Here is a 24,329-nt window from a genome sequence, read left to right as displayed (position 1 = left end):
AGTTATTTTTTAGTTTCGGCAAGTAGCCGTGTAATAATGTAGCCTATAGAACGTCGCCGGTTATTATCTAAAATAAGCCCCTTAAGGGAGAAGACACCGCCGCTTCAAGTCGGGGTCCGGTTCGCCCTGTCGGGGCCTACCGTAATTTCCCGCATACAGGCTGCATCATGGATAAACCGCAAGCCTTTCATTTATGTATTTAAAAAAGCAGAATAAGCCGCACCCATATAGGCCACACAAGTTTCAAATGCGCTAATTATGTAATGAATAGGCATATAAAACCCTTCAGCCAAGTGATCACTGCAAATCGATGTTAAACTTGAACTTGCTTTCCCCCCCTTTAAGACCAACTAGGTCTACTGCTTGGCACGCATTATTTTTGTGCAGCAGCTATGGACCTGTCTTTCTTTAGGCCTAGGCTGTCTCCGAGTGCGTGTCGCTGTTTAAAACCTGACGAGGTGTTCACCAATGAGCTAGTTTACCATAATAAGACCGCCATACGAATCTGGAAAAAATGAATAAAGACAGCGAGGATGCAGGGAGTTCAGCAAGGCTACAGCTGAAGATCAAGGTAAATAGGTGCTGATATATTTTAAACGTCAGCATTAGAGGAATTGACGTGTTCCCCGATGGACAAATTTAACGCACAACTGTGTGTTTATGCTGAGACTGCTTTGCTTTTTGCTACCTGTCTGTGTGCGCCGTGCGGGCTTTGCGCACCGTCAAGGGAAAGAGGCGGTGGTTGAAAAAAATATTTCGACCGCTTATTAAGCGGTCGAAATAATTACTCGTAATTACTCGTTAATTACTCGTTGCTTATAATGGTTTATTCGTTTCCCAGTATTTCATTAATTTAGAAGACAGTTTTGTTAAAAAAAAAAAAAATTTGGTGAAACACAACACTGCCAATGTGGCAGTTCCATGCGCAACGGGGATTTATAAAGGTTACTGTACAGTGGCGGAGAATGCGTCAGGAGCTGAATCACACGGTAGAGCTAAGAAGTTTCTACGAGCGCTTCAGACCAACCTTACCAACAAACGATACAAACAAAACCAACAAAATACATAAAAATGCCAAATAGTGATAACACGTCCACATCCACGTCCTCACAGCCCCTCACAATGCAACATCACCTCAAAGTAGCCTTATTTAACACCCGCTCCCTCAACAACAAAAGCCTCATCCTCAGTGAATACATAACAGACAATAACCTGGATTTTCTCTGTCTCACTGAAACCTGGCAAAAACCCCTGGACTATTTTTCATTAACCCAAGCCACCCCCACAGGATACACCTATATGGACAAACCCCGCACAGAGGGCCGGGGAGGTGGCATTGCTGCCATCTACAGAAACAACATCAAGACAACCACCATCTCCATTCCTCCTGCCCCCTCATTTGAACGCACCTTCAAACTCTCTGGTCCCTGTCCTCTGGTCACAGCCATCATATATCGCCCCCCCAAACCACATCCCTCCTTCCTTTCTGATCTTGCTGACCTTCTAACCCAGCTATCTGCCATCTCGCCATCTGTTCTCCTCCTAGGTGATTTTAATCTACATATTGACAGCACAGACAATAAACCGGCCACAGAATTCCTGGAACTGTTAAATTGTCTCAACTTCACCCAACATATCAACTTCCCAACACACAGCCGTGGTCACATTCTGGACTTGGTCTGCTCCACCAATCTCAACATCCAACAGTTAACCAGCCACAACCTGCATATCTCTGACCACCTGGCTATCCATGGACATAGACATCCCCATCCCCACCACAAAACAAAACCGGACCATAACCTTCAGAAATCTTAAATCCATCTCTCCCTCTGCTCTCTCAACCTCACTCACCCATTGTCTGTCTGCTTCACCCCGCCCACCATCTGATGACCCCACTGACCTGGTTAACTACTACAACTGCACACTCTCCTCCTGCTTGGATCAGCTTGCCCCCGCCAAAACAAAAACAGTTTCTTTCACTCACTCTGCCCCCTGGTTCACCCCCACACTCCGCCAAATGAAGACCCGGAAAAGACAACTTGAAAGACTCTGCAAGAAAACCGGATTAACAGTTCACCTTCTCGCCTACACCGACCACCTACAACAGTACAAAGAAGCACTCAACACTGCCCGGACCACCCACTACTCCCACCTCATCCACTCTGGCTCCAACAACCCCAAGGCTCTGTTTTCCACCATCAACTCCCTTCTCAAACCTCACGACAACACCTCATCATCATTCACTACTGAAAAGTGCCAATCATTCCTATCATTCTTCCAAACAAAAATCAACACCATTTACAGTAACCTCAACACCTCCAGGATCCCTCCCATCTCCCCGCCTGCCTCCCTCCCTGCCTCCCCACCCACCACTATCCAGTACCTGACCCACTTCTCTCCAGTATCACCAGCACAACTCACGACCATCATGACCGGAATAAAAACCTCCACCTGCACCCTGGACCCCATACCCTCCAAACTCATCAAGGACTGCCTCCCTGTCATCTCCCCACTCATCATCGACTTCATTAACGCCTCCCTCTGCTCTGGTTCTGTCCCCCAAACCCTCAAACTGGCTGCCATCACTCCCATCATCAAAAAACCCGGTCTGGACCCTGACAACCCAAATAACTTCCGCCCCATCTCCAATCTCCCCTTCCTGTCAAAAATCCTGGAACGTGCTGTCGCCTCACAACTCACAACCCACCTCACTTGCAATAACCTGTTTGAATCATTCCAATCTGGTTTCCGTACAAAACACAGCACCGAGACAGCCCTCCTGAAAGTCACCAACGACCTCCTCCTCTCCTCAGACTCCGGACACCTCACCATCCTCATCCTCCTCGACCTCACAGCAGCCTTCGACACCATCAACCACTCCATCCTGCTCTCCCGTCTGGAATCCTCTCTCCACATCACTGGCACAGCACTCTCCTGGTTTCACTCCTACCTCACCAACCGACAACAGCTCATCAGCATCAACAACTGCACTTCCCCCACCGCTCCCCTGTCACAAGGTGTCCCCCAGGGATCGGTGCTTGGTCCCCTCCTCTTCATCCTCTACATCCTCCCCCTTGGCCAGATCATCCGTCAACATGGACTCCATTTTCACTGTTACGCCGACGATATCCAACTGTACATCTCCACCAAAGCCATCACCAACAACACCCACTCCACCCTCAGCAACTGTCTTCACAGAAATTAAATCTTGGATGCAAACAAACTATCTTCAACTGAACAGTGACAAATCGGACATAATCATTATTGACCCCACATCCCGCACTAAAGCCAGCCACAACTTCTCCCTCACCTTTGATAACTGCACTTTGTCTCCCTCATCCCACACCCGCAACCTAGGAATCATCTTCGACAGTAAGCTAAGGTTTGACCTCCACATCAACCACATCACCAGGACCGCCTTCTTCCACCTCAAGAACATTGCCCGTCTCCGCCCCTCACTCACCTTCTCTGCTGCAGAAACCCTCATCCATGCATTCATCACATCCAGACTGGACTATTGCAACAGCATCCTCTATGGTTCACCATCCAAACTCCTCAATAAACTGCAATACATCCAAAACTCAGCCGCACGCCTGCTCACCCACACCCGCTCCAGAGATCACATCACCCCCGTCCTCCGTGACCTGCACTGGCTGCCCATCACTCACCGCATACAGTTCAAAATCATCCTCCTCACACACAAAGCACTTAATAACCTGGCCCCCCCCTACCTCACAGACCTGCTCCATCACCACACCCCCTCCCGCGACCTCCGCTCATCCGAAGGAAACATCCTGTCACTACCCACACGGACCAAGCACCGAACCCGGGGGGACAGAGCCTTCTCCATTGCTGCCCCCTCCCTCTGGAACTCACTCCCCAAACCCATCCGCACCTGCACTCACCTCCCAACATTCAAGACCCTGTTAAAAACACACCTTTTTAAATCAGCTTTTAATACATAATTTCTGTGTGTGTTTTATATTGTTTTCTATGTTTTATACTGTCTTTGCTGCTTTTAATTGAATGTCTTGTGTTTTAACTGCATTTATTGTATGTAAAGTGTCTTTGAGCTTTTGGAAAAGCGCTTATAAATCAAATTTATTATTATTAAAATGTATTATTAAGTCGCCGCCGGTCCAGATGTGTCAGGTGTGCGCGAGAGACAGAACGTTCGCTTACCACTTTTGGAAATGCCATGTATAGGCCTACAGTACGTTCGGATCGCATGACAGGAATAGATCTATTCCGATTAGAAATCTATTCGGAACAGAAGTGTCCATGTTGTTTATCCATGATTTCAAATAAGAATTCTCCAATGGCTTTTTAGCGCGAACTATTGGCCCATGGCTATTACGAAAGTAACTACTTGAGCGAAACCCAAATTACACAAAAATAACTTATTGAGTTGAAATTATTTGCTGACAGCTTGGTCAGCCCCCCATTTCAAAAATCCCATCTGCGCCCCTGCTGTAAGGGACTCCACTTCTTATCAGCAGCTGTCCAGGGTAAACCTCAAGATCAACCTAGCTATACCAGCGTTTCCCACACATAGGCCAATGTGTGGCGCTGCGCCACAGATTGAACAACGAGCGCCACAAATTGATTCCGCTTTTCTTATTTATTTTTACTTTAACGCGATTTTTAAATGTAACTCCGCCAGCCCGTAATCGCGCCCCCGTAATGCTGCCAGTCCGACGTGTTCCCTTTCCAACAGTCCTGTGCGCGTATGCAAATTAGCCATGTGCGCCAAACAGAAGAAGGGCCCTATCTTGCGCCCGGCGCAATTGACTTTCTACACCGACGCATGTGTCGTTGCTAGTTTGCACCCGGCGCAAAGCTGATTTTCCCCCGCAACAACCAGGCACCACTACACTTGCATGTTAAATATTATGATGTCAAAGATTATTCATACGTGTGAAACTGCATAGAAATAGCGTGTGGATTGTGGAAACATTTTTTTTCCATAGAGCTGCATGAATGAACATGAATGAAGTAGTAGCCTAGGCTATGCCATGCGTTAAAATAATAATAATAACAATAATACATTCGAGCAAAGTATATTCCAGGGTTCCAAAACAAAATCTAGTTTTAGGGTAAATGATTGGTTAAATGATTTGGGAAAGAACAGCTGATAGAGCAATCATCATCTGCAAACACCGTACAGCAAACACATGTTCTTGACCCAGACATCGTGTACAAGCCCATTACTTTTAGGATTGATGAGTATTTGATCGTGAGAAAACATAGTTTTACCGCGAGTGAGTATTTAATAGAATGAATGAATGCGGGTGATGCTTGGTGCGCGTGTGTGTGCGCGCCCATCTGTCTAAACACACGCAAATTAAACACGTAAGTGTATGAGAAGGAAATCGAGTCAGTCGACCTGCGATAAGCAGCTGATTCTGAACGGACTCGTCTTCGAGATGGACGTGTTCTAACGCATTTTTAATCAATGAAATGTTAACACAACAGTATATATCTGACCATTTAATTTTCGAAATTAATTTTCACACAATGTGGCATTTTAGCTGTAGGTTGGCCCGACGATGAAAGCAAGAAGTATATCGAACTCCCCGCGAATGCTCGCCTGAGTGGGACCAACGTGCGTTTTTAACGTGAAAGTGTTTCACGTATATTTTTAACCACGCGTCTTACTAAGGAAGGTATTGACATCATATCTAGACCAATTTGTCCAACCAGACGGAGATCCTTTTAACACAACGTATTTTGAATCGCTATGTCCTTACATGATCTAAACTGGGATACAACTTGCAACAACTAGCAGTAATGAAAAAAGCCTCAAATGGTTATTGTCACGTCCGTTTTTAATTTAACCATTCATGCCTTTAATACAAATAACAGAAATCACCTGTACACTTATTTACAACAAGAAACAGAGCAGGTTCAAAGACTGCGGATCACAAAGCGTGACGGTCAATTTTAACATTTAAACAAACTTCAAAATCAGTAAGCACGATATTAAGACTTTGGTACAGGTCTTCAACTGATGCAGAGTAAGCTTTCGTACGTTTTGGATCAACAATTGAGAAATGCGTGGCAAACTGACGAGGATAATGTTGAAATAAAAATAAAAAAGGATTCTCGAATCCGTTTCAATTAGAAAAGCAGCTAGCATTAACATTTGACTTTGGCCAGCAGTAGTCACAGGCGCCACAATAATAATTTAACCTTCAGGTTTTGCCCCATTTCTCATTCATGTGCTCAAGTTCACATGCCCCGCCACTAGAGGAGGCCATTCATCCCGAGAAACATTCACACTGCTGTGACTACCCTTACTGTTGACATATACATGAGCTATTACATAGTAGGAATACAAGAAGTAACAATTGTTCTTTGTATGGATCTGAGGACATCACATGTTGGATATGACTTGTTTGTTGAATAATGAATCAACCTTCTTCTGGTGTCTGATGATGCGATGGACCGTCCAGCCCATTCCACCAAACATATGAAAGAGATCTGTCTCCATGTAAAGATATGAGGCTCTGTTCAGCACACATATCCCATCACTCATAAAGTCCCTTTTGCTCCACGTTGCATTAGATAACTCACTATGAAGGCACAGTGAGGGTGATGTTGCGATTTTCTAACAAGCGAAATTACGAGGAACCAAAGTGACACATATCCTACGAGATGAATCCCTATTGACAAGATGGTTTACTAAATCAATCCTTTACATTTCATCCCTTCAAACGGCAAAAAAAACACATCAAAATCGTCCATTCTGAAAAGTGCAGAGCAGTCTACAGTCGTTGAGATGTGAAATGTCTCTGGCATATTGTGCAATAAAACCGGTAATCTTCATCCCCGCCCGGAAGAGGAGGAGTCAGAGCAGCTACTCCTCCCCCTGCCTCCACTTCTGAGACTCCTCCTGGCGGGCGTCGGGGTGGATCTGGTTCCTCATGCCCCCCAGGACGTTGGAGGTGGCCTCCGTAGCCATGATGAGGGGCTTGACCACGGCAGGGGGCAGCTGCCTCAGGACCCCGCCCACCGCCCCCGCCATCCCGCGGTGCTCGTGCTCCCGTGTGGCCGTGTCGTAGATGGTCAGTGCCGTGTCGGTGATCCCCTGGAGGACGCAAGGACACACATCACCAATCACAGCGCCTCAATCTAAATCACAACCACTAGGCACCATTACATGAGGCAGAATGACATTGCTGGATCCGTGTGTTTGTGAAGGACCTCGTTTTGGACCCCAAGTGGATGCTCCCGCTCAGGAGGTACACAGCGGGTTGACTTGCAACTGGAAGGTTGCTAGTTCGATCCTCAGCTCCTCCTAGCAGAGTACCGAGGTGTCCCTGAGCAAGACACCTCACCCTAACAGCTGCCAGTGAGCTGGCTGTCGCCATGCATGGTTGACTCTGCCGTCTGTGTGTGTGAATGTGTGTTCGAACCATAACCGTCGCTTTGGATAAAAGCGTCTGCTCAATGCCCTAAATGTAAATGTGAATGTAAGAACGGGGATTCATATTTCCATACCTCTTTGACGACCGTGTAGGCTTTAGCTACGCCTTCTCTCAGGTCCACGGGCTGGTGAGCGAGCCCATGAGAGATGCGCTTCATCCTCCTGGGATCCCTCTCATCAGGCACGGGGGACACCATGTCGTACGCCGTCTCCGCTGCTGCCTAAACCAACGACAAGACCAACGACACTCGTTTCAATCTCTCCTGAAAAAGGGACTTCCAATGACCTTCTCCTCTTAGGCTCCAGCTCCATCCCTGGTGGGGAAACTGGACTAACGGGGACCATCAGGGACCCCAGCCACCCCAACCAGAAACAGTTTGAGCTACTGCTGTCGGGGAAATGGTACCGAAGCCTCAGGGCCAAAACCCAGAGGATTACAAACATTTTTTCCCCCCAATCAATGTGGCTGGCACCATTACACTTTACTACACCTCATTACTTATTACCACTGTTTCAGTTTCTCTTATTATTACTTACTTAATTTATTATTTTATGTATTATCATTTATTATTATCTATTGATGCTGCTACTTATTTTTATTTCTACTTATCTGTATTTACTTTATCTTGTATTGTTCCTGCTATGTGACTGTTGAGGAAACCAAGCCTAAGATCTTTACTCTTGTGTACTGAAATAAAAGCAACTCTGATTCTGATTCCGTAGCGCAGCAGGCGGCAGTACCTGGATGGTGCGCACCATACGGTTGGTGAGCTCCAAAGCAGCCATGGCGGTGGAGGTGCCGAAGGACGCGGTGCCGCGCTGGAACCCGCGCACGATGCGGCCGTCCTTGCGGTACTGCTCAATGGGCAGCCACACCAGGTCTCTGAATCCCTGGACTGAACACAACGACAAGGAGGATCACCAGGGTTAAAGGAGTAAAAACAATAGGTTGGATCGATATGAGGTCCTGAGCAAAAACAAGGCCACAATGCCAGGAGCAGGACTTTACACTGGCATCCACCATGCAATGCCACTCTTTACCACAAGTTACCAATGAAGTTAAAGGAAATACAGTCTCTTTTCCAAAATCCAACACAGAATCTGAAGTTTCCACTAGAAAGAGGAGTTGTGGAGAATGGTGGTGTCCCATGCATGTGATGACATGGAGAACCCATGTGGTCCTTACCCAGCTGCACCAGAGAGTGGATGGGCCCCACTCCACCTAGAAGGCCTGGGAGCTGGTTCTTCTTGATGTCATTCAACCACTCGTTTATTGCATACGAGAAGAGTTTATCCACCCCCAACAGCCTGCAAAGAAGACCATTACAAAAGAAATACCACTGATTAAATACCACAGATTTAATGTATTCTGAAAACTACTTATCTCCAACTTCCACCATCTTCAGCACATATGCCTCTGATATATTAAGTTTAACCTAATCTATTTTATTTGACAGATTTCACACATACCCTTGTCTATAGCACAGACGTCTTAGTTTCAGCTCGGAGCAGTTCAGCTGGGTCAACCCTATGATGATCCCCGCAAAGGTTCCCTGCAACAAGGACAAAGTTTTCACAGTCAGAAGGCACAACCTAACACAAAGGTGAGCTCATGATGTCGCTCCCCCTGGCGCCTTTACCTGCTCCATGGAGACATGCTTCCCGTGGTAATCCAAGCGAATCGGAACCTCTGAAGTGAAACGAAACTCCCTGTTGGAATAAAAGACAAACCATAGATACAGAGTATGATCAACAAAAATCTGGCCCGAGTGAAATCAACAGCATGCAGATCCTTGGAGATCCTCACCTGAAGAAGACGGGTTGGTCTGTGAAGGAAGAGGAGGCAGCATCAGTCTCGGGTTCCTCCCTCCCAGAGGTGGACAGCCCGTTGAGGCTGAGGCTCCTCTGGGCCGGCACCGAGATGATGGGGGCCGGGTCCTGGTTGTTGCCGGGGTGCTTGGAGAAGCTGCAGGAGATCTCTGGCCCGGCCGGTTTCTTCACGGAGACGCAGAGCGCTTTGGACACAAGATCAAAATGAACAAAATACTTGCATGCATGACACTGACAAAGTTGTGCAAAGTTCTTAGTTAACAGTGATCCTCCGAAAATCCAGCGAAGTACTTAGAGGACTGTTGTGGGTTTACCTTCCTGGTCGGGTGGAGAGAACAGCTCTACGTCTGTAGCGAGACAGTTGAAGAAGTCCTTCAAGAAGAACAGGGCATCCTACACACAAAAAAGATGGTGTTCGATGCAAAAATGTTCCTTAAAAAGTTAAATTTCAGACAAGCCTGGGCCGTCGATAGGTAGGTCTTTATGTTCATTTGATGTACAAAACAAACTTGGTTTGGATTGTTGGTTACCTGGTCGATGTTTAGGCGAAGGGGCATCAAGGAAACCCGTAAACAGCACTCCTGGGGGGCCTGGCCCGCTTCTGGACACATGTGCAGCGCCCGGACAGTCAGCTGAGGAAACAAAGCAGAACAATGAACCAAGAGCCCCAACATCACCGGGCCATCGTGACACTGCCGGGCCGCCGTGACACTGCCGGGCCGCCGTGACACCACCGGGCCATCGTCATATCGTGACACCGCCGCCAACCTCACCATGTTGGAGTGCGCTTTGCGGGGCATCTCCTTGCTGGAGTAGAGGTAGAGGAACTTGTTCATCTGCGAGGTGGCCAGCCGGTCTCGGATCTCCAGGTCCTGCACGGTGAACACCTGCCGGGAGACGGGCCGGTCTGCGGTGGAGCCAGGGGCCCCCTGGGCCTGAGGGTAGACCTCGTGCTGGAACCGGACCTAAGGCAGGGCGCACGCAGCTCGTTAATGCATTTATCAACATGGATCTGCAGAAGCTGCTGATGGGGGGCATGAGGAGGGTGTGTCTAGGGGGGAGAGCTACCTTGCTGAGCTGTATCTCCATCAGGACGTCTGGGTTCCTCCCTCTCCCTCCTCCGGGACGGCCCCCGCCCACCCGGCCCTGTCTGACTGGCGTCTGGCAGGGGGAGCTATAGGGCGTGGTCCTGCCACGGAGAACACACCAAATAAGTGGGTAATGCAACACGAACAACCTTGGCGTGTGGGAGTGTGTAACGGTGTCTGGGTGCCCGTCTCTCACCCGCAACTCCTGGCAGGAGAGGCCGTGAAGGTGGTGTTCCCAAAGTCTTTGCCGCCATACAGGTGCCAGATCACAGAGATCTCCTTGATGAGGTAGCGCACTTCTGGGACCGGGTAGTTCACGGCTCCCCGGCCAGAGCCCGTTCCCTCCAAAGGCAGGCTGAAGTAGTTGTCCTTGATCGATATGGGACTGGAGGTCAGCTGGTTCACTATGGGCTCCTGGTTCCGGTCCTGAGACACACACACACACACACACACACACACACACACACACACACACACACACACACACACACACACACACACACACACACACACACACACACACACACACACACACACACACACACACACACACATTACTGGGATTAATGATATGCTGTGTTTCCATGGACTCCATAACTAATAATCATATCATTAGGCCGACATGTTTGAATGCTCTGTCAAAATCACAACAGAAACCACCAGTATCTGCAGTAGGATACAGAAGTCTTAAGACCAGGTTGGAAACACAGCATGATTAAACTTTGGCTGAACACAAAACATGCCCTTGTCATTGAAAGACTGGGCAGAAATAAGTGTTAATTAGGTTTCTCATAATGTGATAATAATAACCTTCCACCAATTACTGAAATGCCATTCCAGGCAATGTGGTTTCAACAAACCCCCATCAGGGCTGACTGTGATTGGATTATGATTTCGCCAAGTCATCACATACTCAGCGTTACATTTGATCAGTCGGATAAGCTCTAGTGGCAGAACACTGCCGTTGATAAACACAGATAAACACATCAGCCGCTGTGAGTGGGGATTTCTCATTCAAGGTGTGTTTGAATGATCAGTGAGTGAGCCTACATCTCCTCTGGAGCCGGGCGTGTCCAGGATACAGAAGTCATCCGCCTCCTGGGCCGGGTTGGGGACGGGGGTGATGAGGGGGGAGTGGAGGACCGGGTAGGAGGGGCTCGACTCCTGGGTGGGATTCCCGCTCTCGTCGGGAAACAGGAAGAGGTCCGAGCGAGGTGGGTCATGGTCTTGATGCAGCGTCTCGTGAACACCTGTGCGGGATCAGTAAAACAAACAAACAACTGTTGAGTATGGAGATGCTGACCGTTTTAGTACACGGTACCAAAAGAGTTGATGTGTTCCAATGTGCCCAGTGGTGAACTGTTGTCACCGTTGTGCTGCAGGCCCTGGGCATGCTGCCCATCCACCTCCTCCATGGCCTCGCTCATCAGGTCCTGCAGCATCTGCTGCTCCGTCTCGGGGAGCAGCGGGGTCAGAGACGGGGGCCTGCTGGGCAACTCCGCCTGCTCAAAAGAAAATGTGAAATATAAATGGTTTACTCTAATCCAACCATTCTTGCGTTCATCCAATGATAATACAGAATAACTACATTGTATCAACACACTGGACTGCTGGTCTGAATTTCTCTGTTAAGTGTTAATCAAAGTGTTATTGTGTCTTATTGACCTTTGCCCTCTGGGGGGCGCTGCAGGTCCGGGCGTCCTGCCCAGTAGGGGGCAGCAGGTCTCCGTAGCTGGCCACATACTGAATGAGGTTCATGAGGGCGGCGCAGGAGTCGGAGCACGTCCGGATGTGGATGACATCACTGGAGCATCGCAGCTCAAACCTGGGCTCAGACTGCTCTCCCAGTGAGATGATGAGCAGAACATGACATGATGGCATTAGCGTCAGCAAACAATCACCCGCTTGAAACATACCGATCCAACGGAAGAGATTCCAGTTCCACGTACCAGTTCTCTATTGGCTCCGGGCTTGACGGCAGTAATCCTCAACTCCAACGTCCCCATGTCCACCACTTGCACATAGTCTGGAAAACACAAGGGAGACGAGGCAAATCGCTAGTGCTGGACATAGTTTGAACCCCAGCAAGACTTGGACCCGAGTGAAATATGGATTTACCTCGCAGGAGGTTAACAGAAACAGCATTGCTCTTGTCGGAGAGGAATAGAGTCGCTTCATCCAGGATGATCCTGAAAATAATCAAGAATCACAACTTCACTGTATTACTGTATATAACAGGATTTTTAACCATGTGGTTGTTGTAAGAGCCACAATAGGGGGATATACGTTTAAATATCATGGTCTATCATTTATAGCAGTTAAATAAGACATAAGTAATGTTTAAAATGTACAAAACAAATGCATGTATATTGAATGTTTCCCATCGGGTGACGTAGAGTCGGGCAGAGAGCTTCCTTAGGCACTGTGAGCACATCTTAAGTTTAACCTTTTACAGTCAACGTTTTAAACTGGATTAGACATTCATTAGATTAGTCATTCACGTCAGACTGAAGTTACAGCTTGGATAAGGGCCGTTTCAACAGGTCCACTGGATGAAGGGAAGCTTCTACCTGAGTGTGGACGAGGACAGATCCAGAGAGACGCTGCTGGACACGCTGAACGTCTCTATGACTAGCAGGGACCTCAGGGGAAGGTACAGCGGTCTGTGGGCCCAAGCAGAGCATGCATCACGTCACAGTCACTCATGTTGGGGGCCCCCAGCTAGTCTCCTAGTTGATGAGTAACCCACTATCCAAGCCCCACACACCGATGCTGTATCATGTGACCTATGTATGACTTGAAGCAGGGTGGTGTGATGACCTCATCATCACATGTATGTTATTTATGACTCCATAAGCCACAGACTTCCCTCTTTTTCATTTGTTGTTTTACAACTTATCTTATCTTAGTATCTTATAGTCTATAAGATACTACAGCTTCCATTTGTATGACTCTGCAGGAGTTTTCTCCTGTACCAAAGCATAGCTATTGCATTGGCTCATATGGCTTTAGGCTGACGATCTCTATAGCATACTCAGGAGGTAGAGGGGAGCACAACACATTCCTCATAGGGAGGCTGGTTCTTTTTAAATCGCCATGAAAACGATACACTATTGTCATACACCTGGATCAACGGAACAGCTTTGAATTGCCACCTGTAGTCTAAAGAGCAGCTCCACAGGTGTAGATGCAGCGTGGTGACCGAGGTGGGGGGGGTGTAGCCCAACACCGGCTCATCAGATACATTCAGGAAATCCACGATCTGATGCGTGGAAATAAACAATCAAATATAAATCCATCGTCATGAATTGTCCTTGGAGCCAGCTAAAAAGCTTTAAAACCCTTCTGATCAATGATCTTCTGACAGTTTGAGACCCTACCTGGTCGTACCAGCCCAGGCTTTGTGGAACCACTCTGTGCTGTAGGGTGGCTCCTCTTACTCCCACGGCTACCAGGAGCTCCTGCAGAACACAGTGAGGAGAAAAGGCTAAAGTGTGGTGCACACTGCAGATAGTTTAGGCCAAACCACTTCATCAGGCAAGTATCAAGCCCCTCACAAACTCCACTACGATCAAGGGGTTAACCAGAGCTTCTGTGACAACATAGTCTGAGGTTTCAGAGCAGTACTCAAGTTATTTGGCATGAAAAAGTGTGTGAGCACGGTATACAATTAGTTTAAAACACTTGTAAAACACTGCAGCGCTTAAAAACTATACTGAAAAACAATACTATGGTCACATTGTAGTCGGAAGGAGGGCAGATTAAAATGAACACAGAATCAGCCTTGGACTTCAGACCCAGACTGACTGAGAACCCTAGTAACCAACAGAACCCCATTGTATGCACCAGGTGGGGGAAGTTAAGACCAGCAGAGAATACACACTAAGTTACACGAGTGAAATGTGGGCTAATTGTTCAGCCATGTCGAGGTTTCCTGTGGTATTCCAATGGAACTGGGGCTGGATTGTTCTGCTGCGTTTCAGCTAAATGGCCAGAAATTGCGGTCACATTTTCCCCCACATTTTCAGTCCTGAACGTTCTGTGTACAATGATTATTGATAACCGATAACTGATAATTGATACAGATGTCTTGCCTGAATTTTCCTGGGCAGGTTCAACTTTGCGGGTCCAGGCCTCAACGAAATATGTGGAGACATTTGCCACTGACTTAAACTGTAAGCACACGTTTGCATTGTGGGAAATTAGGAGGCCTTTAAAACTAACACCAAGACTAAAAACCTCATGGAAATCTAGAGGAATCGCTGGACTAGAGAACCCCCCTCTGTGCTTCTCTAAAGCGGTTCATTGTGTTCCCAGTGTTTCTTATTCAGCCCCAGAGCATACCTTCACAGTGTGCTCTGTGTTCGTGGAGGAGATTTTGATGGCTACAGAGAGCATGCTGTGTGCCTCCAGGCACATGCCCTCTGACGCCGTGGACGACCGGTCGGGCACCGTCTCCGTTTGGTAGATGCCCGGCTCCAACCAATGGGGGCGAGTCCTGCAAGGCAAATTGACCTCCGTGCCGGGGGAGTCTCTATCCACGAGTCCTGGGAAGATCACCGCCATCACGATGTTAGTGAGAAGGATCCACAGCACAGGCCGACCAGAACCCAAAGACATTGTTTTGAATGGAGGGAGTAGGATGTCTGCTCTGTGGTTGTGTGGTTACCTTGGTGGTACATGCAGATGTTACTGGTGTGGAAGCAGATGTAGTGCTGGTCTTTGTAGCCCTCGTACTGCGCCACGGTGAACAGCGTGGCGTTCTTCACCTCTAGCCAGAACTCCCCGTGTTTGTTTTTCAGCACAGTTTTGTCCTCTCTCTGGAGAGTTCAAAAAAACAAAACAGTGAACAGTGACCAAGTAACCAATAAATCGTGATAGTGAGCGGCCGGGTTTGGACGGTTAAAGGTGTGTTCACACCAATAAAGAAGGCGAATGAATGAATGGCAAAATCCGCTGGTACTTTCACAACAAGTAAGACTCGTAGTAGTGATGTTTTGTAGTTTGCGCAAGCACGCACCACGAATATTCGCACTGCTTTTGGTGTGAACGCACAGTAAGAACCGTCTAGCGTCTGTTTCTCGAGGCTCACCTTGGCATCGGTGTGAATGGACACCAGGCCGTGGTTGACACTCAGGACCACGGAGAACAGGCTCTGGGAGGTCTTGGTCTGGGCCTTGGACCTGCTCCTCATCCTGCGAGACCTGGGGTGGAGGTCCGCCGCTGGAGAGTAGTACTGGGGGTTCTCCTCCTCGGAGCCGCTGGTGTCGTCTGGGAGCACGGAACAGACAGAGGTCAGCATCATCAGGGGACTTCAGGATAGTTTGGTTTGATATTGATTTATTTACGATATCGTAGGTAGAAGTGTGGAATCGAAGAGCAATTGCAATGTTGTTGGGTTAGTTTCCCAAACTGAGCCAAAAAGATTATATGACAACATATAACATATAATATATTATGAATATCAGCCAAAAAAATCAGCCAAAGTTGGTTTAATTCAGCGACCTTAAAATGCCCAATTAGATTCTATTTTTACAGTAGCTGGCTTTTTAAACAAACAAACAATAATTTTCAACATGTTGTTCTAGATGATAAGATACTGCAGTTTATCATGCACTTTAGGTCACATTTTTTGGGATAAGCATCATCGGTGGACTCATGTTACCCTCTGTGCCGGTGGAGCGGAACTGGCTGAAGCTGTCCTTAGCGTAGGTGGTGATGAGCTGACTGGCCACCGAGAGTCCCGCCCCGTAGGGCATGTTCTCCACCGTCTCCACCGGCGACGGTGCGGTGGGCTCCCACAGCAGCAGATCGTTGTTGATCCTGGAACCACCCGTTCAATGTCAGTCAACACACGGGGGAAGGAAAGGGGGAACAAGCAACGTGGATCTGAATTAGGGCTGCACCATATATCGCTTTCATATCGAAATCCCGATATACACATGTGCGATATTCGTATCGCTGGACGTGCAAAATTAAAAAGGATTGATGATTCATCTACAAGAGAAATCTATCCGATATAACGGAATCTACTCAGATTAAAGGGTTCTTGGATACACAGTTTGTTGCTAGGGAGTGACATGCAGGCTCTGCATGCACAGCGAACGACCAATCACTGATCAAGTTGTTCAGTTTATGGTCAGACAACCAAAGCAGTCATAGACAGCCCCCGCTAAGAGAACAACAACGTGAGTTGTATGGAATTATTTTGGTTACAGAAAAAGTCAACAGTGACCAAAAACAGGTACTTTGTCGAGAGTACCTTACCTTCAATTGTTGCCACAACAATAGGCAACACAACAAATTTATTTTCCACCATATTTAATTCGCCACCTTAAAGCTCTGTACAGCGACTGTACAGAGCACTTTAAAATCACCCAATCATTACACAATGATACATTCTTTTTTCCAAGATATATATATTTTTTGGTCACTTCACAAGAAGTATCCCAGAATGACAAAATATCGCAATACGTTTTTTTCCAATATCGTGCATCTCAAATCTGAACACTGGGTGTGTCCGGTACCTGTTGTGGAGTTTCTCGTAGAAGGCCTTGCTGGGCAGCGCCAGCTGCACGTTGGGGAGGCTCAGCTCTAGGATGAAGCGGGAGTTGTTCAAGGTCTTCTCCTGGAACTCTGTCATCTCGGCGATGTCACCAGGAATGACCATCTGAAGATAACACAATGGGACTCGTCGAGTTAGAAATCCATGGTGCACTCTTGAAACTGATTGTCCCCAGTGGGATTAATAAAGTTGTCTTGAAGTTACATTGCTTTTTGAATCTTGACATTTATTACAGTAAACCGTAGCCTTATGTAACTATCAACACTCAACAATTTGGCCCGATCACACCACTAGCTCAAATATAAAAAATCCCTAAATTCAAGTGATCAGTCTTTTTGTTTTTCCATGTAAACCTATAAAAAGGCGCCCTGTTCCTTTAAATGTTCATATGTGAATGATTGAAATAACATCCTCCTCTTCAGTCTAGCCCCCACCTCCTCGTTCTCGTACATGACCCGCCGCGACGAGAAGGGCGACGGCTCCGGTTTCCCAAAGTCACACACGTCCTTCAGAGAGTGGGCCGCCCCTTCCTCCTCCTCCTCCTCCGGGGAGTGGTCCCCGGGCCCCTCGTCATCCTCCGCCGTCACGCGCTCCAGGATGGAGTGGACCGCCGTGGGGTTCACCTTCAGCACCACCCTACCGAGAAGGTGACCCCCGTCATATTCATCATCATGGACCGCCCCGGCATCAAGATCCTCAGTTCGGTGATCGGCTCGAATGCGGTTGTTGTGCTCACCTGGGCCAATCGAATTTGCCGCTGTCAGATGTCGCCATGTCTCCGTCCATAGTGTGGGACACTCGGAGGAACCGGGTGGCTGCCTGGTCCGGTTCCTCCTGGAACCTCCCTGGGTGCAGGAGATGAGGTTGTTTTAGGTTTTTACACACACACACACACACACACACACACACACACACACACACACACACACACACACACACACACACACACACACACACACACACACACACACACACACACACACACACACACACACACAACGTTGTGAAGAGGCGTGCTTTTGTGGTCCTGTACCAGTGAGCTCCCGGAAGATGAGCTCCATCTTGGTCTGGTCGGGGGAGCTGCCCCCCATGAACTCTGTCTTCAGCTCCAGGTCCTCCAGGTCCAGGTACAGCACCTCCTTCTGCAGGGACTTCTTGAACCAGGGGCCCCGCTCCTGGTCCGAGCGCAGGTCTGGGATGGGGAAGCGGACGGCCAGGCGCATCACGGGGGCGTGGATGCTCAGGGTGACGTAGCAGTGGGTGGGGGCGCGGATGTCCTCGAGGAACACCTCAGCAAAGGCCTTGTGCTGTGGAGTTCATAAAGAGTACGTTAAGTCTCTGCATACCCACCCACTATACAGGACCTTGTGTAGAGGCTACAGGCTGTAGCAGTTAAGCCATTACATGATAGCAGTGGCTTGAAGTGTGGATCATTCAATGATAAAGTAGTATGATTGATGTATTTTGGTACATGAATCCATCCTTCAACACAAATAAATTTAAAAAGAGCATCAAAAAGGTTCCAGTTCACGAGTTTGTTTGTATAAATCAACACTCGCACATCAGCTGCAAACTCCTGATCTGATCAGAACAAGCTCAGAACTATAAAAGGCACTTCCCCTTTCCCCGAACCACACATCTATATCTGAAACTGCTCGGTGTGTGGTGTGCAGAGAGGTTCCTCACCAGGCTGACGTGTTTGTTGTAGGACGTGTACATGTGGGAGGCCATCATCTCCGTGGTGGCCAGCTTCTGGGGCTGCAGCAGGGAGTTGAGGCGGTCCACGATGCTGATGTCCAGCTCGAAGCGGGCCGAGCCCAGCTCCAGCTGGAGGTCGGCCTTCCTGGGGATGGTGCTCAGACGCACCTGCCCGCCCTGGAGGGAAAACACACAGAGCTAAGAGGATCCCGGGCTAGGCTGCGGCATAGACTTTGTGTTGTTATTATTGTGTTGTTATTGTGTTATCATTGTTCACTGGCGTTTACCTGAGGGCCTCTGCGCTCCGCCAGTTTGTACAGCAGGTGAAGGCAGGGGGATGATGATGCGTCGCCATTAGCCGTGGTGTCAAATGTCAGGAGCTGAGGCGGCGACAGTGACAGGCATGAGATTAAACACTTAACAGGTCATGCTGGGTGCAAAACGGCGACCGTTACTAAGGGTTGATTCAAACAGTGTAACAGTCTCACCTCTGTGTATTGAGCCTTTCTGTGCGGGCCCACGCGCCCCTCGGAGGAGAAGAGACACTCCAGCAGCTCCATCTGGTCCAGAGACACGTCGGTGGAGAAGGTGCGCAGGCTGGAACCCTGACAGTGCTCGTAGTTGATCTTCAGCCCCTGGCCTACAAACCTATGGAGATGGAGCCAGTTCAGCCACACAGAAATCTCACACCAAATCACCTGTTCAAAGCGATATAGAAGCCCTATGGAGGTTGGCCACACAGACAAGGTTGTTACTAGAGATGTTCTGATACAATTTTTTCCTTCCCGATTCCGATTCCTGAACTTGAGTATCGGCCAATACAGAGTCCATACCGATACAGCATCTAGCATTGTAACTAGTAATAGCACTTGTTCTTATTGAAGGGTTCTCTTACGATGACAGCAATGTATAGTATGTTCACTTTCTGTCAATTTTTTTTCAGAACTAGATAATTTACATTTATAATCTATAATTATAATAATACATTTTTATTCTTGTAGTTTAGCGTCCATGCATCCATGTTGTTCTGACTTGGTAGCTCGAACGCACGTAAGTCGCAGATGACTCGTGTCCCATTCCGACTTTCCACCTCTTACCATTAACAAATGCAGCATAACACCGTGTTTGGGATGTTCTTTGCCTGTGTAGTAAATGAGCTAGTTTCGGTATCGGATCGGCGAATAGACTCACCGATACCGTAGGCAGGATCGGAGGGATTTCCGATACTGATATCGCTATCAGAACATGACCCATCAAAAGTAGACCAAGGAAAGAGCAGCAGATACTATAAACCAAAGTACCTGAGGTGGTCATGGGGACATGCTTGGTCGAACGTGGTCCGAGAGCGGACGAAGGCAGCGGGCTGGAGGCGGCCCGGCCCCACCAGGCTGAAGAAGTCTGTGGCGATGGGGCCGAGGGGGCTGGGGGAAGCGTTGGGTGGGGGTAGGGGGTCGATGTGGAGGACCACCACGGCCATGCTGCCGAGCACAAGCTTAAACACCAGTTCTGGCCTCGACTCGTCACAGTGCGTTTTGGAGGGATGAGCTGAAAATACAACAAAAAATTTAACACATGCAGTGTTAAAGTGTTTTGTACAAAAGTATTCAACATATGTGTCATATGTTTTTCTTCCACGTACACGTCTGTCTCAGTAATTTTTGTGGCAGTTGTGAATCCCGCACATGGAATGGTGTCGGATTGGTCAGCTTCTCTCGTTGCCGTGGCACCTCTGGGTAATCATCCCAGATAGCCTACGAGGAAGGACACATGCTCAAGTCAAGTCAGTTCTTTATACCTAGACACTAAACTTGAATAAAAACTTTAAAAATGCTAGGTTATGCATTAAAATGCTCCTAATGCTACAGTCCGTATTGGACCAAAGTTAGTCCAATAGCCAGATTATAGCACGGTGCACCTACATGGGCAGTGCCAGAGGGAGACACTCCAGGGGAGGCGGAGTAGTTGCTGTTGAGTGACAGGTCCAGGTCCACTGTGGGCGGCTCCCCCAGTGGAGGAAGGGACGACAGGCTGTGTGACATGTCCATGTCAGCCATTGAGAAGAACACGTCCTCTGTGCAAACCACCAGGTCAAGGACAGAGAAGCAATAGATAGAAATAAAGAGGGGTTATCACTTGGGCAGGGAAATCTCTGTATGGACATCAGAACTGGGGTTATGCCGTGGCCCAACCTCGGCTGGACGTGGCTCGTGTGGCGTGGCTCTGGAAGAGGTCGGGGTCCCCGCCGGGGAGGTCCGTGTCCTTCTTCAGACAGCGGTTGAGCTCCATGTGCAGGCGGTATTCGTCCTCCTGCTGTATCGGCCGACTCTTCCTGTCCTTGGACCATTCTTGAGCTCCTTTACACAAGAGGGATGGTGCATTGAGGTCATTGATCATCAAATATTGGGTTATCCGGAAGCGACCGAGGCTGGAACCAATCTTACCTCCTCCCCCTGAGAAAGCTCCAACCATGTCCAGGAGAAGGTGGACTTGGCGCGGGGACAGCAGAATGATGACAGAGTCGATGTGTCCATCGACGTCCAACTGAGGAGCACAGATGGTATCAAAAAGGGGCTGATGGAGGCACCAAAGTGCACGTACAACATAGGATATCTGAACAAAGACATCCATTTGGCTCATTGAGTCATGGAAAGGAAAAGGAGGTTGTTTTAACTTAAACATACTTTTGCTCCAGGCAAGGCCAGGTTGTGTTTCAGTGTGAGAGACAGCTCGGTTTTACCACCAAGGCACCCAATCTGGATGGGCTCAAAGGCCGCGGCAGAAGCCACAGGCTCTGTGAACTGTGGATGAGGCTCGCATATTATTCTGGGATTCCAGCTGGGCGAGAGCTTGGCCTCCGTCTCCTGTAGGGAAAGAGGGGGACATGGTTTATATCATTAAATAAAATATCATGAATTATACAACAGCATTGGTAAATAATTGTTGTGATATTTCAGGACAATTATTCTTTCCAAGAGTTCTGAATCAAAGCACTACAAATCCAACAGTAACAACTGTGAAATATAAATGTCTCCAAGAACTATATGCTCAAAGCACTGTGAAAGAATATTTATATTTATATATAATATTTATATTTGATTATATGATTATATGATTATGAGTGTCCAGTATAGATAAAAAACATTTGCTACAGTCCACTGGGTAGGCTGCTAGACTGATCTATCCAGCATAAATCTACCCTCCCACTTGTGACGTCACAAAAACATAGGAAAAGGCAGAATTTCAACAGCTTGTAATAGCTAATACCACTCACACCTGGTGGCATAATATCACCCCTTTTAGTCAATAAAAAACACAATATGGATGGATGTAACGAAAACCTAATCATTATTATTAACTGATGGCCTAATGGAAGGTGACGGGACACCCTGGGGTGGTTTGCCCCTAACATAGACAACATTTTGATGATAAAGTCGATAAAAAATAGGTTTATCCCTAACATAGACAACATTTTGATGATAAAGTTGATAAAAAATAGGTTTATCCCTAACATAGACAACATTTTGATGATAAAGTTGATAAAAAATAGGTTTATCCCTAACATAGACAACATTGTGACGGCGCCCTGCAGCAGCACTCACAGCAGGTGGAGGCGAGGACTTGAAACCGGCTCTGGAGGCCTCAGAGAACTCGTCCCAGAAGACTGTGACGCCTTCCATCTGAAAGTTTTTATGAGTGAAAGTAGTGGGCTGGTGTACGTCCACGCTGGAGCTGTCCTCGTCCGTTTCGTCACAATAAACAATCCTTTAACACAGAAAACAGATGGAAGTTGTTGGCCAGGAGGGGGGAGAAAACATCCTAAAAACGTAATAACAATAAATACACCTTTTCTAAAATACATTTTAAACGTACTTGTTGATCCGAATCTCAAGAGCAATACCGGTCTTGGAATTATCAGGCACGTGCTCAATTCTGAGGATTGTATCCAGAAATGTCACCTTGACCCTTCTGAGAACTGAAGAGACAAATGTGTACTCATTAAAAGTTCAACAAAGTTGGATAACATATGTTTATAGTGTTGCCTTATAATGTAGACAAACTATACCTGTTTCTATGGTTTCGGCAAACTTCTCCAACCCTTCAAAGGGCTGGAAGCTCTCCCCTATGTCATCCGTTAGCCTCTGGCTCAGACACTCCTTGGCGAGCTGCATACTGCTGGTCATGAAACTAGACCAGTACATGGGTTCTAGACCAGTACCTGGACCACAGCAGATATAGGAAAGGATCCCATTGATTCAACCATATGTGGCCTACTTAATACACAACAATGTAAGGGATAATTAGCAGGAATGTAGGAATGCGTGTGTAGTACAGCCCCCATACCCATTCTTGGCCTGGGTCTGAACACCATCTCCAGGCCCCTGACCTCCAGGGCACAGTTCTCCTGCAGCAGAGCAGCCCATGGCACTGTGAGCGAGATGGTCTGGATGAAGCCTTCTATAACCTCCACAGGGGCGTCTGCCGTTTCGAGCAGCTCATTCAGGGACTGAGAGGCAAAAGAACTGTGGTTATACATGTCCAATGCATGTGTAATATTCATAGTTAATTTCTCTTTATTGGTTTATTATTTTGAGGAGAACCCTTACCCATTTGTCCAAGGGGACCTGTGCGAGCGTCCCAGTACCCTGATAGAGGTCCAAGCTAAGCTGATCCAGGCTCAGCTTCTCCTGGAGAAAGTTGCCTAGATACCGATGCAGAAGATATCTGCAAGCCCGCTTTTTAATGGACTCTGAAAAGGGCCACGGCATCTTGACAAACTTTCTGTACCAACAAATGAAACAGACACGTGACTCCGGAATTGCAGACGATGACGCAAAGAGAGAAACTTTGTTTATCGTGGGTTAAAATAAGATGTCATCCAGTTGATTTATAGAAGACCGTTAAGGAGGAATTCAAACATCTTCCATTCCTCACGGTTAGAGGCACATAAAAAAATGTGCTGATAATGTGGTATATGTCTGACAGTTGGTCCGACTCCAGTATGCTGCACCTAAGGTAGAAATTCACACAAAAGAAAACATGAATGCATGAATCCTCATGTATTCAGGGACATTGTGCTAAATGTCATAGACCGCTGTGGCCAAACAACATATGGGCAAACACAAGATAATTAAGTTTCCCAATATGAACCAATCGGGCTACAATGAAAAATAGAGAAGGACTGTCCTTATTATCAACAACCGGTGTCATCCAGCAGATGACACGGTAGTAATTACCTAGCAATCTGTGTTACATTGTCCCGCTACAGATGTCACAACAAGGTGACTGACAGAAATGCATGTTGTGTTTGTCAGGGATGAAGCTAAAAGCTAGCCGGTCTAGCTTACCTATCCAGTCAGCAAATATTCAGCTCGATGTCATAAGGCTCCAGCACTGGGCTAACGTTGACTGGCTGTTGTTTCCTAGCAAGCTAACGACAAGGAGCTACCATGCTAAAAAGCCGCTAACCTAAAACTTCCCGAGTTGTTTTTCAACAACAACAACATTCATCGGCTGTGTTGAGTGAACACAGCGACACATTCAACACCTCGTCGCGGTATAACGCACCGTGGGTCATGGTGGCCTCGGCCGGGGTGTTGCTTCACACTCCCCGCCTGCTGCTGCTCGACTTGTTTACAAACACTTCGGCGGCTCCGCGCCGGAAGGACGGCTCGTGTTGTGACCGGCCGTGACGTCACCGCAAAATGGCAGAAACGGCCAA

At 47.7% G+C, this 24,329-nt stretch overlaps 1 protein-coding gene across 3 annotated transcripts; it reads right to left on the bottom strand.

The window, feature by feature from the left end:
• Positions 1–5,816: 5,816 nt before the first annotated feature.
• atg2b (autophagy related 2B) lies at positions 5,817–24,297 on the bottom strand. Of its 3 annotated transcripts, none has more exons than XM_084481612.1 (43): positions 24,176–24,297; positions 23,215–23,618; positions 22,952–23,114; positions 22,674–22,826; positions 22,481–22,583; positions 22,210–22,372; positions 21,292–21,471; positions 21,052–21,151; positions 20,800–20,964; positions 20,530–20,681; positions 20,250–20,361; positions 19,912–20,155; positions 19,099–19,258; positions 18,898–18,990; positions 18,599–18,787; positions 17,946–18,219; positions 17,649–17,757; positions 17,347–17,548; positions 16,875–17,017; positions 16,013–16,170; positions 15,440–15,618; positions 15,017–15,167; positions 14,692–14,894; positions 13,728–13,808; positions 13,503–13,609; positions 12,918–13,010; positions 12,466–12,536; positions 12,297–12,373; positions 12,013–12,183; positions 11,717–11,849; positions 11,398–11,597; positions 10,544–10,773; positions 10,328–10,448; positions 10,033–10,224; positions 9,790–9,891; positions 9,574–9,652; positions 9,237–9,444; positions 9,070–9,139; positions 8,900–8,982; positions 8,616–8,737; positions 8,171–8,325; positions 7,504–7,650; positions 5,817–7,090 (listed from the first exon to the last, which is right to left on the bottom strand). In XM_084481612.1, exons 2-43 carry the CDS (start codon positions 23,374–23,376, stop codon positions 6,860–6,862), a joined length of 6,231 nt encoding a protein of 2,076 aa, XP_084337738.1. In that variant the 5' UTR covers positions 23,377–23,618; positions 24,176–24,297; the 3' UTR covers positions 5,817–6,859. The 3 variants fall into 3 exon arrangements, with proteins under 3 accessions (XP_084337738.1, XP_084337739.1, XP_084337740.1); XM_084481613.1 differs by lacking the exon at positions 24,176–24,297 and adding an exon at positions 23,956–24,151; XM_084481614.1 differs by lacking the exon at positions 24,176–24,297 and having other exon boundaries at positions 22,995–23,114; positions 23,215–23,351.
• Between the last annotated feature and the right edge of the window lie 32 nt (positions 24,298–24,329).

This window comes from Micromesistius poutassou (assembly GCF_964030765.1).
Source record: "Micromesistius poutassou genome assembly, chromosome: 17".
NCBI lineage: Eukaryota > Metazoa > Chordata > Actinopteri > Gadiformes > Gadidae > Micromesistius > Micromesistius poutassou.
The sequence above is the reverse complement of the archived record's forward strand: the minus strand, read 5'-3'. Positions and strand labels throughout refer to the sequence as shown.

Coding starts and splice junctions, on each gene's coding strand:
- atg2b (XM_084481612.1), bottom strand. CDS start 23,376: ATGCCGTGGCCCTTTTCAGAGTCCATTAAAAAGCGGGCTTGCAGATAT. Junction 20,682..20,799: donor ACGAGCCACGTCCAGCCGAG/GTTGGGCCACGG, acceptor TGGTTTGCACAG/AGGACGTGTTCTTCTCAATG. Junction 8,983..9,069: donor AGCATGTCTCCATGGAGCAG/GTAAAGGCGCCA, acceptor TCCTTGTTGCAG/GGAACCTTTGCGGGGATCAT.